The sequence below is a fragment of the Boleophthalmus pectinirostris genome, unplaced genomic scaffold (assembly GCF_026225935.1).
Source record: "Boleophthalmus pectinirostris isolate CB_2022bp ecotype Guang Dong unplaced genomic scaffold, ASM2622593v1 HiC_scaffold_23, whole genome shotgun sequence".
NCBI classification, from domain to species: domain Eukaryota; kingdom Metazoa; phylum Chordata; class Actinopteri; order Gobiiformes; family Gobiidae; genus Boleophthalmus; species Boleophthalmus pectinirostris.
Window position 1 is genome coordinate 19111988 of NW_026571207.1, and position 14830 is coordinate 19126817.

At 39.8% G+C, this 14830-nt stretch overlaps 1 protein-coding gene across 1 annotated transcript in view; it reads left to right on the plus strand.

The window, feature by feature from the left end:
- dlg3 (discs, large homolog 3 (Drosophila)) overlaps window positions 1–12881 on the plus strand; it is a 43915-nt gene extending 31034 nt beyond the window's left edge. The window contains 6 exon segments of the mRNA XM_055159426.1: window positions 3724–3880; window positions 3980–4082; window positions 8517–8631; window positions 10814–10990; window positions 11266–11341; window positions 11809–12881. Coding sequence (XP_055015401.1) covers window positions 3724–3880; window positions 3980–4082; window positions 8517–8631; window positions 10814–10990; window positions 11266–11341; window positions 11809–12006 — 826 coding nt within the window. The 3' untranslated portion in view covers window positions 12007–12881.
- The last annotated feature ends 1949 nt before the right edge of the window (window positions 12882–14830 follow it).

Genomic DNA, 14830 nt, shown 5'->3' on the forward strand with positions numbered 1-14830 from the left:
AAAGAACAAAACATTGTATTTACATGTCACATAGAATATCATTACATTTCTGCTACAATTCATTTGTAATGTTAAGTTGAGTGGTAACAAGATTTTGATGGTTTCAATTACTTTACACATATCTCTTATGTCTTCATGGGGGCAGAAATTAATTCTTACCTGCTCTTTGTAGCACATTGGCAGCACAGCTCAACAGGGGAGCAGCCCAAACCGCTCCATACTCTCACAAGCTGCTCCCTCCCATCTGTCAAGAGGCACTGAGAATGTTCATGGTTACAATGAGAAAATGTTACCAGCAGTGATTATTAAAGGGCCCAATATATGTTGTCTATTCTTTTGTACCCAATTTAATTTAGTACACTGACCTTTTTCATCAAATCCACTGTGTCTCCCATGCATTATCCCAGACATGTTTATGTGCTTAAACAGCTGCTTTTATGTGACTCCCTGTGTTGTCCCAGCATGTGTGTTGTCAGTGTGGATGAGGGTGAAGCATAATTTCTGAATGTATAGCGCTTGTGTGGAAACAGATCTGTCTGTTACATAAATATACTATAGCACTGATTACAAGAAAATTCAAGCAAACTACAGAAAGAGAGAGTCATCTGTACACTGGGGAAATTACAGAATGCACTTATGTCTGTACCCCTCTTGCTGTAACATTAACATACTGAACCAGACTGGGTACATTTACATGGCCAGTCAAAATCAGAAACTAATAATTTGTTTACATGCACAAAATAAATCTGATCATCAAAAATGCCTGGTGACATGTGTCTGTTAATCAATATATATTTTAAATATATGTTGCATTTGGAAGTAGTAGCACAACGTTAACAGTGTTTTCATTTTTTGTCTTACCACATTGATTTACCAACCTGCTCAGGTGTGAACAATCCAAAAAATCTGATTACATCAGATGTAACTCTACATGATGTTTCAATAATCTGATCAGCATGACTCTTTGAACCATTGGCTATTAAAATATTACTGATTTCATCTGTTTTGTGTCTAACATCGCAACAGAGGGCCATTGTCTCAGGGACACTGTGGCTGACAACTCGCCTGATCCCGGTAACAACATTTGAGCCTCCAGCTCTCCCATCTGATAGGCAGATAGCCTCATTGGCTCCTTGAGGGGTCATCTCCATTGGACGCCATTAGTAATAAGAGACCTCCACAGGAGCTGCCTTGTTGTGAGGAATGAGTCAGAGCATCAGCCTATGTACACACCCCTTGGTGGGGCCACAAAAAACTAAAAACACACACCCCCTCTTCATGATAGCAGATTTAATGTCCCTTTTCTGTTTGGGTTGTGATTGATGTGGAGTCACATGTGTCCTGGCTTGAATCCAGTTTAGTCCTCATGTAGATTTGGTCCTGATTTGGTCCTAGTCCTGCTTTTAGTCATGCCAGGTTTAGTTCCCAGGTTTAATTCGTATAAATTAGGGTGTAAAAGTGAATAGTCCTAAAGATAAGGGCTTTCATTGCTCTGTGGAGTAATCTATTATAATGGGTTTTCATTGCCCTATTGAATAATGTATTATATTTATTATGATTTATAAAAATAACAGTAACATTTAATTTCCTCCCTTGTGTCTAATCATAAAATGTAGGACTAGAGAGGAACTAGTAGGAATATTATATCCAGTCCACCATTATTCAGTCAAGCAGAGCTAAATACTAAACTAAATCTGAACCCCACCTTTTCATCCATTTACAACACAGCAGCAGGCAAGAGTAGTCACAGGAGACCTGGTAACCTCTATAAAACTTTACCAAGGGCATTAAATAAATGTTCATATTAAACACACTTGATAACATTCTTTGGCGTGGCTTGGATGAAAAGAACAGCAAAGAGGAGGGTCTCATGTTCACTCATGCTTAGGTTGTGTTATGATTCATTGACTGCAGCCTTCTGACCAACTATATATGTACTTGAACAAAAGTGCTGCACCTGCGAATGGCTGAAAACGCTTGGCTCCAAACTAGTTTAGTCAGTGTTATCAGGAGAGGGACACAACGGAGGATGCAATAATCTAGAGGAGTTTAAATAAATAAATAAAGCTTAATATATACTTACATACATACATACATGCATTCATATTATATATTACAAATTTGCAGCATAGAAATCTTTTTTCTAGAAAGTCAAGCTGACAGAGCAGATCGTGTTGTGCACTACTGGAAAGGGAAAGAGACTTGGATAAACTTGAGTTAGCATTCTGGTCATTCCAGCTGTGCGTCAGAGTAGGACGGCTCTGCCTTCATTGTATAACGTGGACCTAGATAATTTCATGGACATGTTAGGGTTAAGTATCAAGCTTGTGATGGGGAGAGAGGGGTTTTGACAGCTAAGGAGCTGCTTCCCATCACAGCACACAAAGATGTGATAGGCCTTGAACACAAGAGCTTCTAAATGTGGAGCAGCTCTAGGTGTAAGGCCAGGGAACAAGAGGAGCAGAGCGTACATGTACTTTGGACAATGTGCCGCTGACACCATGTTCACGGTCAATATCTCATCATCCATGCCGATGGTGTGGACCCAGCCTGAGCGCGCAGTTAGAAAATGCTCTTTTGGAAGAAAATATGGGATCCATATGCAAAGGTAACTCATTATCTGCACTCGATCAAAAGGTTTGACTCGCCTGTTTTAACTTTATATTTCTTTAGCATGTTACATTTCATTTGATTTGCAATAGAATAATGAATATTGTGTAATGAACTTGTTTTAGTGTGACTTGTGTGGTTTCTAAACTGAGGCCATGTGTGTGCTGTCTGTATGGATCATATGGCTAAACATGATCATACAAACTTCTGGGCACATCATGAAATACTGTATGACTATCCATGGCATTGGCTCTTCATCTCCATAACTGAGCGTTCACATTTTCCAGGCAGTCCTTGGTATGAGACTAGGAGTGGAATGTTGCCTATGATAGTTTTAACAGCAAGTAAAAGAGTAGCCATTAGCGAGTTTGAATTGCTCCTATGAACCACAGGCTTTCAAGTAGACCACTAATCTGAACCATGCAGTTTGTTCGCTTAGAGGAAAGAGTATGTTTTTGTACATCTAGGTCAGGAATGTACATATGCTGTGTGCATTATTGCAAAATTATGATGGACATCTTACGGTGTGTTGTCAGAGCACTTTTGCTAAACCAGTAGTGATTTAGATTGTGTATCTTAAAACTGTGGCTGCCTAATCTGCTAGCTGGAGGATGAGTCATAGTCGCCAAAGCAGAGCTCCATGGCTTTGTTGAGAACTGTGTCTGTGAGTGTTAATAAGAGGGGGTGTTTAAGTATGTGTATATTTCCATGAGATGACAAACATAATGTACTTTAGCAAATAACTGGGACTGTGATTCAATGTGCTTTCTTTATTGTGTTATTAAATATAAAGAAAAAGTATTTTTGCCTTGGGTTATATATTGCATGTAGATCTTTTCTATATTCTTTCAGCGATTCCTACAGATCTCTCCCAGGACTAATAGTATAATAATATTTTTTTTTTTTTTGTGGTGGGGGCTCCATAGTCCCCCATTTACACTATTACATAAAAAAAATCTGAGATGTAAATCCTTGCATCTTCAGATTGCATTACGCAAAGACTCTAGCAGTTTTGATATGTTCTATAACATACTAACTTTATTTAGTACTTTATTTTATACATTTGCTTACATGTATCCATTGTTTTTCCTCTCCTGTCCCTCTAATCAACAGGGAGCCGAGGAAGGTGCTGCTCCACAAAGGCTCCACAGGCCTAGGCTTCAACATCGTTGGAGGGGAGGACGGCGAAGGCATCTTCGTCTCCTTTATCCTGGCAGGAGGACCTGCTGACCTGAGTGGAGAGCTGAGGAGGGGCGACAGAATTCTTTCTGTTAGTACCCCAAAGTGCAAATTTGAACACAACAATAGAGCCCTCCTTTGTATCAGACATATAAACTTCTACTCTAACTCTAAACTTGGGGTGTTGCAGGTGAATGGCGTCAACCTAAGGAATGCCACCCATGAACAGGCAGCTGCTGCACTAAAGAGGGCTGGACAGACGGTCACCATAATTGCTCAGTACAGACCAGAAGGTGAGTTTGTTTAATAATATGTTGTGCAAACTGAATGCTTATGGATTACTAGCAGCTCCATATTTTAAGGTTATTGAAGATTTTGATGCATAAAATATTTATTGCTTATGTACAAAATACTTCACCAATATTAAAAAGGGAATTGAAAGGCTCTGATAATAATTTTAAAAAGATCTGTATTATGACATGTACTGTATAGATGGGATTTTGTTATTTTTTGGCTGCATAAAATAGGTTGCTAGATTCTTTCATTTGAATCGTTTCGTAGTGGTATGCAATGTTTCCATGTCATCAAAAAAAAAAAAAACTCCTTTTGGGAAGCTAAATATAACTGTTAGGAGTTACTGGAGTTTAGTCACTGTATATGGTGGACTGTGCGAGTGTTGTTTATTATAGAGCCATGCCGTTGTCCAGTAAATGAGTCTAGTCCATGGTCCAGTCCCGCTGATAGGTCCATAGCAGCCCTGTTCTGCAGTATTCACATTCAGGGGCGGCCCTTGTGTTAGCAGCAGCTGAATAGACTGAACAGTGCGAGGCGGGCAAACGAAACGCGGCGGTCCTTCCCTGTTCAGACCGCTCTGCCGCCTCTGGGGTGTATGGTGGACCCGAAGCACCATGTTCACCGGACACTAAAGGATCGCGCTGGTCCATCGCGGCAGTCCCGGACACTTTTAATGAGAGAAACGTGGTTTAAAACGTGGTTTAAACTTTTATCTGCCTCCCAGTCTGTGTGTGGATGGGGGATGGGCTCCGTACAACAGCAAAGAAGCCGCATGAACTCCCTTATGGCTGGATAAAGAAACTAGCAACCGCAACAGGCAAATAAAAGCCACACAGAGCTAATATAAGGTGAGACTTTATGGAAACGCACGAACCAGTGTCATAGAGTGTTGATCTGCGGCGCAGGTATACGGTCGCGACTACTGTATCGGGATACTTTTCTTTTCGTGTTAACCTGGTTGTAACCTGTTGTGTACTGCTGGGATTGAAATATTCTTAAGGCCTATCTTGCTTTCTCTATGTTGTTGTACGATCAAACAGTAGCTTAACATCTCTACTATTGTTTTACTGGACACGCAAATAGATGTGGCCATTCATTTGTTTCATTTAGTTGTGCTCAAGCTGTACTTTAGCTCTTCACTCCACACCTTTACGGTAAACAAGGCGTTAGCTTTTCATAGGTTCCCTAGCCAGGTTGTTGGTCCGTCTCCTAGCTGTTGTTAATAAAAGGGCATTAAAGTAGCTAAAACAATCACTGTAGTGGATGTTTTGCAATGAAAAGCCAAGAGAAAGCACATTAAAGTGTGCCCCAACCGGTGTGTCACTTTTCCATGTGACATCTCTGATCAATGCTCCTTATTTAATTTTCTGGCTCAAAATGTGTGGGAGTAAGCAGGTTAGACCAGGGCCTGTAATATAAGCCTATCACAATTGGCTGTCCTAATGTGTTTCCGTATAGGCCTGAAAATATGAAGTTGGTGCTTCCATTGTTAATGGCATACATTATATTGTAGTTGTTGGTGGTTGCCTGAAACTTCTAATGGTAACTTGCCTGTAGGGTTGGTCTTTGGGCAATTAATTTTAATCGATATTGAGATTAAGTCATTTCTAATTGTCAGTGATCAGTTTTGGTGTTTTTAATCAAGATTGAGATTAAGTCAATTCTAATGTTCAATGATCATTTTTGATTTCAGTAAACTTTGGTGTATTTTTAATTGAGAGGTCTACAGCCAGTCCAATCAGTAGAAGCATGTGATTTAGTGAGGATTTATACTTTTGAGGAAGGCTTTTTGTTTTAAATGGCACTGAATTAAATTGTGTCTTGTTTGCACTCATAAAATCAAGTTAAAGCCTTTTTGTGTGATTTTTATTTTATTGATCAATACCCGGATTTTCTTTATCGCCCAGCCCAACTACTCTGTTTTGATAAGGAAAGATTGACCGACACAATACGGATTGGCAACACTGATACTAACGAAAAGTGATTAGTAAGTGCAAATCCATCTCGACAGTATGTTGTCTCACATGTGACTCCTAATGTAAGAATGATGTGCTTGATGGGGACATTAGTTTATTAAACCAAATCATGTATAAACACTCTTTGTGAAGCATTTATCTACTGGTGTACAATGTCTAACTACTCTGAACACAGAAACCCATGGCTTGGAAATTATTAACTTTATGCATCAGACAGTTGCCTGAGATCTGTTCAGTGGGCTACTGTAATGATCTGAAAGTATGAGACTGGAGAAACCCCAGTGTGTACTATGTGGACAAGCAGTGGGGCGGAGGAAGTGGCGAGTGAAAGCTGTTAGAAGCTGGGCACGCTGCCTGTAGTGTATTCTCAGGGGCCACGGCTCAGGCGTCCACAGACCTCTGATGGAAGGCCAGCAATGAGAACAACTACAGGCCGCAGTAGAGGGACTGCAGAGGGAAGCCCACTGTGTCTCTGTCTCTGAGTCTAATGCACATTTAGCTGGAAGGAATTCAAGTGAGGGATGCCCTGTATATCCACAATCCTGGCCCTTTATAAAGGATATAATTACACTTGCGCCTTAGCTTGTCGGAAATGGGAGGGGATCAGCAGAGGAAATGTTTAACCCCTGTAGCCACTGTCAAACAAACAGTGATCACTGTTTTGAGCGACTGAAGTGTATTTTTGTTTGTCTTTGTGTGTTCACGGCTTAAACTATTATTGACATTATAACTAATAATCACATTACAAATTCATGCATGCCTTGTTGCATAACTCAATGAAAAGCGAAGCTGTCCACCCCCAAAATAAAGGAAGCTGTTTGACTAATGAGGACACAGTAGGAGCAGTAGGTCCAGAATAGTCCCGGCTTCTATTACCCATCTTCTCTTCTTGTGTCATGCTGAAAATAAAAACAAGCCCCTGCATTTGTTTAAAGCTTAAATCATACTTTACTGAGGCTTATTCTATGTAGTTTTAAGAGAAATATGCACTTGTAAGGACCCATTGTAACCATTTAATAGTATATCCAAGTACATTTCTATAGATTGTGGTGACTATTTCCTGAGTTTCCTCAGGTCTGGTGCATTACAGGGATTTCAGGAATGTGAATGAGTGTAGTATTTAGCTCTAATTCCAAAGCTTGTCACACCACTCTGGGCGTCAGAGCTACAAGGTTGACTTTCAGGTTGTAAAGCTGGGCATTAGTTTGCTCTTTCTGTTTAGTTACTCTTTGTGTTGTCTCTTGGCCCCTCCCTCTCGGTGCCACTCTTGTTGCTGCCGCCTCCTGTGCCTCAGAGCCAAGTGGACTCGTCTGAATGGCTGTTTCAGCGCGCTGTCACTGCTCGAGGAGTGCTGTGATGTTGCTCTTGGTTACCGGCAGTCAGGCGGTGTCTTGTTACCTCACCTTGCAGTGTCACTCTGTCGTACAGCTAACTGGCTGAGTAGAAACCAGGGAGCAGTCTGTGCCTGCCCAGGGCCACTGATTGGTCAGTCCTAGTAGGTTTCAGTTGGACTAGAGTTGAATGACCTTATGTTTTCACACCTGCCCTGTGTCTTCCTTCTGAGAGCTTAAACTAAATTGACAGAATCATTTCAGAAGGCATGAGATTACTCATTGGTTTACACAGTACAGTAGTGGACTTTGATCGCTTGTTTGCTACGTTGTGGGAATGACTACCAGCTGTAGATGAGTAAGCTGCGGTAGGTATCTGATGTATGGCCAGGCATGATAGACTTTTTAATGGAGATGGCTTAATTCTTGATGAATTTTACTGGCTCATTATGATTGAACATGTGAAATGTTTGGCCATTAGGAATATGTGTATTTTATCACTTACTCATGAACAAAAAAACTACCTGAACATGTGTCAAACAAACAATAGGAATGACTCCTTTATATGTAGTTTCTATACCTAGCTTTGTGTCTGCACATGAGCCAACCTTCGTACTTGTTTTTCCAGCAGCATCCGTGTTTATCCAGCCGTGTGTCTGGCTGGTTCCAGTCGCCTGGCCACCAAACCCTCTGTGAGACAGGTTAATGAGACCATGCTAAATGAGTGACTTCAGGAGCATACATACTTCATCCTGCTGCTTCTGAGCACAAACTGGATTTACACTTGTATGACTGATGGTCATGCTGGTGAAATAGTTGGAGACCACTTTTTATGCACACTAAAGACCTTAAGTTAATTAATCAGTGCAGTTAATTTCCTGACACGAGACATTACTGGATATGTAAGGCGGATCTACGATAAACCATCTGTTCCTATGGTCATTAATCAGCTTAAAGATTTGCTCAACAACTCCCTGGTTAATGCTTATGTTTGAGGAATAGAGTTGAGTGAAATTCAGTGTTTTTAAGACATGGCAAATATAAATACAACTGTACCCTGTTTAAGCTGAGTATTCATGAAGCTGTTTTGCATGAGTAATGGACATATTTCCCCTTCTTTTTTTAGAGTATAGTCGCTTTGAGTCCAAAATCCACGACCTGAGGGAGCAGATGATGAACAGCAGCATGAGCTCAGGGTCAGGATCTCTGCGCACCAGTGAAAAACGCTCCCTCTACGTCAGGTAACTCATTTGGTTTATAGTATTGTTTAAAAATAACATAAATGAGCATGTTATTAAACATAATGGACATTTCCACTACATCAGGGGTCTCCAACCTGTAGCTCGGGAGCTACCAGTAGCTCTCCACCCCCTTCCAAGTAGCTCGCCAAGGGATTTCTGAATTTCCCGTATTGTGCTGAATAAGTAAAATTTGATTAATTAAATGCCTAATACCGCTGCACATGTGTCATTTTGATGCCTAACTTTGTACACTAATAAATGGATAATGGTTTATGTTTTATAGGCATTTAATTGTACTTCTTCTAAGGATCAGCCTGGCTCTTATATATACTAAATTTCTTGTGGCTGCTAAAACTAGTAGCTCTCGGGCATTTTCTTTCTGTAAAAGTAGCTCACGGGAAGAAAAAGGTTGGAGACCTCTGCACTACACTGTATAGCACAGGTCAAACCATCTCAGATTGGTTGGGCACAGGTTACTTTCATGCACGTTACCAGTACTGATCACTCCGAATCATCAGGTGTTAAATCATTTTGATCTGTGTAGACTGATATTCAGTTAAAACATCTCAAGAAATCTTGAGACATACTAATTGGTGTGAATTAAATCTCATGAAATATCATTGGATTTATCTCTATATTGCATTAAAGGGGTTCATTTATAATGTACCTTTTCTTTTTGTTTGTTCCCTCATCAAAAACATACCTAACTTGTATTGTATTTTGTTTAATAAAGTATAAAATATTTCAGTACTCTTGTGCAGTAAGTCCTCTCCTGCTGATCAGTCTGAATTACAACTTAATTCACAGATAATTATGTAACAGATCAGAAGCCAGGAAGTCTCCAGTGAAACCCATCACTGCACTTGTTGTGAACATTTTGTCACTTCAGTTGCATTCACTGGCTGTATTTATTATTTTTCATTCCCACTGATGACAGCAGATTGCACTCAATGCCTGAACAGCGACTTGAAAATAATGTTATGTTTTTTTCTGTGTTTTCCTACGTTAACATCAGAATATGAAATACAAATGCCAGGTTGCCCAAAACCATGCTTAAAAGTAAATTAAAACCACTACAATGCATGATGATATGTCCAATATGTAAAAATTTTGAAAATGGGTATCTGTGCAATGTAAATATAGTAAGATATTCATTTCATTAAATCAAGCCTTGTACATTTGCCCACTGTATCTAATTTGTGACTTTTATTCAGTGAAATGTCTGTCCCTATTTTTAAAAGACCGTCGCTCAATTTACCATGGCAGCAGTTGCCATGGCATCTCTTATACAGTCTCTGATATCTTGCTGCTTGTTTCTTGTTTTTGTGTGAATCAGAATTAGCAATTGTCCAATCGACACACAATAGTATAACTCCTTCATTGAAGGGCTCTTTATCGTAGCAGAGCATTCTGGGGAAGGGTGGCAAAGCTCAGGGATGAGGAAAGACCAAGCCAGCCTGAACCAGTGGAACATCTAAAGCCCTTTCCAAGAATGTATATTCACTTATATCAGCTATACATTGTGCATTGTGGCTCTAACACATTGTTATTACATTCCTAGATCTTTTACTCAGATCATGGAATTAATAATTTGTTATTGTAGTTTATTTGCTAATCTTAAAGGTATGACATACTAAAGTTGTCTAGGACAACTATATACATTTGAGGGTGTTATTGAAGAAGCTGTTGTATTTGTCCTCTCACCCCATGTCAGGAATGCAGAGGTGTGGATCCTCCAAGGTTCAGCCATGTTTAACACTCCCTTTGAAACCCTGACTTTAAACTAGCTATGGCTTCACAAAAGGATCTTGCTCTATAACTCAAATAGCTGGCTATTGTCATTGTATAGTAGTAACTTTTAATCCTGTTATTTACTCAGCTTGTGAAGTCTGCTTTGTGTTTTGTGTTCCTACTACTGTGTCAGTGTGCTATTAGTCTATAAAGCATGTTGTACAGTTGTTCACTGCTAGGTCAGCTGACTGTAATCCTGCCAAGCAAGTCATTGTGCCTTTTGAAAATTACTCTGGATTGACCTGTCTGACAAGATGGTGTCAAATTCAAAGAGTGTGCCGCAAGTTTGTGATAATGGCAATCATAATTGCCATATTCATTGAAATAAGTTTAATAATTACTATCAGACATTTTGGCTGTTCTTTGTTACTGATTATGGAAATGTTTCTAGGGCTCTGTTTGACTATGACCGGACGAGGGACAGCTGCTTGCCGAGCCAAGGCCTGAGCTTCTCATACGGTGATATTCTCCACGTCATAAATGCCTCTGATGATGAGTGGTGGCAAGCAAGGCTGGTCACGCCACATGGAGAGAGTGAGCAGATTGGAGTCATTCCCAGTAAAAAAAGGTATTCATTTCTGTTGATGTACATAATAATACACGTTTACCATAGATTTTTTAAAATAGTTTCATCTCATGCAATTTTCTGAAGTATAAATGCCATTTACTGCTTATATTTAATCTTAAAGGAGTAATTTCTGAGAAGTGTAGTCACTTTTATAAATTAATCTAATACAGTGCGCAACAATGTATAGTATATCTTGACTATTGGGGGCCAACATGGTCTTCTGTATTAATGGGAAGCACTTTAACAGTTTGCTTATTGAACTGTTTTTCTTCCAGAGTGGAGAAGAAAGAACGAGCTAGGTTAAAAACGGTTAAGTTCCACGCCAGGACGGGCATGATCGAATCGAACAGGGTAAGTCCTGCGCCTGTGTGTCCGTGCATCGAGTCTGCAGCTGTACTGGGCTTCATTGAGGTGGCCTACTTCCTCTGAGTGTGGGAAAGGGGCCAGCACCTGCTCACTGAAGTCCAGGGCATCATATTACTGTATAGATTACACACAAGGCCCATGCAGCTCGGGCTCAGTAACCTATACATTAGCTTAATTGATAAGAAATTTCCATTCTCAAATACAGCAATATTTTTTATTATATTCATGCAGTTGTGTGGCAGTGTTATTGGAAGATGTTAATTTGTTTAAAGCTAATCACCTTTACATTTATATGCCATTCATTTCACCCATGACCTGTCTCATTTCCATTTTTTGATGTGCATTGATTTTGCATGTGTGTCCAGTACCTTCATTGAAATTCATTTTTGTTTTCGCCCTGTTATTGCCCCCTACCCAAATCTCATCGCCACACCAACCACACTGATGAGCAGCCTGTCAAAGTAAAGCGCAAAAAAAGCTTCAACCTCTCACGCAAGTTCCCATTTTACAAGAGCAAGGAGAATATTGTACAGGAGATGGTGGAGTCTGAACGTGAGTACTCGCTGTCTGATCAAAGGCCATGTTCTTCCATCTTTTCCTTCATGCTTCATGTCTGTCTCTGGGCTTCCATCTTTCACCTTTTGGGGTGATTTGTGTCATGCCGCCTTTCTCACCCTTTCTTTTCAGAGAGGATGCTCACATGCTACAAGCTGGCTGCAGTATGTGGGGTTTTCTCTGTCGCTGTCTACCGGAGGAGTGGCTAGTTGCAGTTTGCGCTAATGTACTGGACTCTTTAACACATATTATTTGGTTAGGGCTGGGCGATATGGTGGTTTAAAAAAATTTTGTGATTTTGTTTAATGCAGCTCTATCAAACACACTTTCCTCACTCACTCCTTGATCACCCTTCCTACGATTGAGTGAGTGACGGTTGGCATTATCCAATCACATTTAAGTTTATTACTTTACTTTATTATTACTTTATTTACTTTTAAAGACGTTATAAACATACTGGTTGGACAGTAATTGTGGTCGAATCAAAATCATGATCTGTCTCCAAGAAAATATATTGCCCACCCCTAATTTTGGTGTTATGATTTTGGACCTGTGTAATTAATAAACAATTGAATAACAGTACATGGCCTGGTAAGCTCCTCGCACCACTCCTCTACCTCTTCCCAACTCTTGACTAACCTCTTCTTCTTCTTCTGTCTGCTTTCTTCTCTTGGTCTCTGCTCTCACCTGTCGGGACACCTAGGACTTCCCAGGGTTAAGCGATGACTATTATGGATCAAAGAGTTTGAGTAAGTGTGCAGCTGTGCTGTGTCCGGCAGCTGTCCCCAGAATCTACAGATGAGAAAATGATTTGTTACTTTACACACTTATAGTTTGTAAGCTTGTAGTTTACATAGGCTCCGAATACAAAACACACAAATTTTCAACTTTAGATCTTTTGTTACTGATTGGCTTAAATTTTACTTTCAGTTGTCAAATAATCATCCCTTTATGATTAATGCCACCACTTCTGCTGCTAAAGGGGAACAAATCACAATTAAAGGGCTCCAGTGCTACAAGTATCACTACATGGTATGCACTCTGTTGGTGTATTGCGTACACCTTACCTTGGTTGTGTCCAGGACACATCATGTCAAGAACAAATATAACTAGACTCTATAAACTAGAAGAGAGAGAATAAAAAACAGAGCAGAAACATCTCAGTCAGAATAAGCGACCTGGATGAAACATAAGAAAACAGCAAAGAAGCCTATTTTGCTATCTGGAACTCTCGACTCGGTAAGCCACTCCCTGCCAAAAACCGTCCTAAGAGGATACACATTTAGAGATTTCGCAAAGAGATACCAATGACTAGCTGGATGGGAGAAGGAGATAAGATGAGAAGAACCAACACCACTTATATAAATAATCGGAGTAAACTAATTTTAATGGCTACCTATTTAATAGGACACATCATAATACCCTACATAGGGCCATGAGAGCCATCACTGTTGTAGGCACACATGATATGTATCTGTGTCGGTAATATGCGGCATAGCGGTAAATTGATATAGTCAAGATATTCGCCCACAATACCAATATTATTTATAAACTATATAATATCCACACTAGTCACTACTTAATTAACAAGAGACCATGGCAATTTTTCCCTAACAAATCAATTCATTTGGCTTATTAGAAAGTGGAGAGTAGAGCGGAGTTGGCCAACATGGCATGATGAAAGAGATAAAAAGATCTGGCATTGAGGTGCCTAAGCTTCAATATGACATATATATTAAGTCGGCACGTCTCGTCATATCAAAAATGGAACAAGTAGGATAACAGACGCATCACTTTGGTTGGACATTGTGGCAATCTTTAGTTGGTGCAGAGGAGCTGAAGCGAGGGAATCATAAAACAGTGTGATATGCTATGGTGGCCGTGAGAAGCATTTCAGCACCTATCCGAACAGAAATGGAGTAGATGGAGGTCCCCACTAAAAAGGGAAGTCCTGAGAGACTCCTTGGATGGTTAGAAATGTGTATCCCTAGATGTATCACAGGAAAGCCGGTTTGCCACAGTATCCGCAAAGGGTGAAGCCTACCAACCGCCTGGGCAGATGGTAAAATACAAACTGGTTAGTTCACTGTAGAACTTTACAAAGTGGCTAAAAGCCCCAGTCAAGTTTTGATATATTCAGCATACTTCTCACCACACACGTATACGAGGATATCTCGCGAGTGTATTAGTTCTCAACCTATGTTCCTGGGCAAGCAAGACACCACCTGTCTGCGGAGCGCTCGTTCACACAGGGTGGCCGGCCCCCACTATGGAAATAACACAAAAGTGTTCTTCGAAAAGACAAGCTCTGGCAGACTGGTGGCCATTTCAACAATGAGCAAAGATAGCGACAACGATTAAATTTACACTGGGACATTCTTATATCTGTTTGTTGTCTTTTTATTGTCTCATTGTAAAAGTAGAGATTGGGTCTAAAGCTAGTAGTTTATAGTTTGGATTCTTAATATTTGAGAAAGAGAGTCTAGAAAGATCATAGAAACACTGTGGATCTACTTTGCACCTTCATTTATTATATCATTATATCGTTGGAAGATTTACTTTTCTTCAACCTCCAATTGTCTAGTATTTATCACTACTAATAATCAAAGAAATATTATACTCTATAATATATAAATTAATCTACTACATGAATCTTTCATTGTAGTTCCTTACATTAGAAATATACTTGTGGTCCACCTTTTTTACAACACAGGAATTGAATACAAATTAAATGGAGTTAGTAATTATCGTGAAGGTAACCTTACTTGAGCTTTTTAAACCATATTAAAACCAAAATATCCCTATATTATTTTGTCATTACACAATGTTATCAGCGTTACGAGTTATAATTCCTGAGCGGTGAGAAACCTTTTCATGGTCCATGTAGATGTTTGTAGAGCAATTTGATTGTCATTTAAT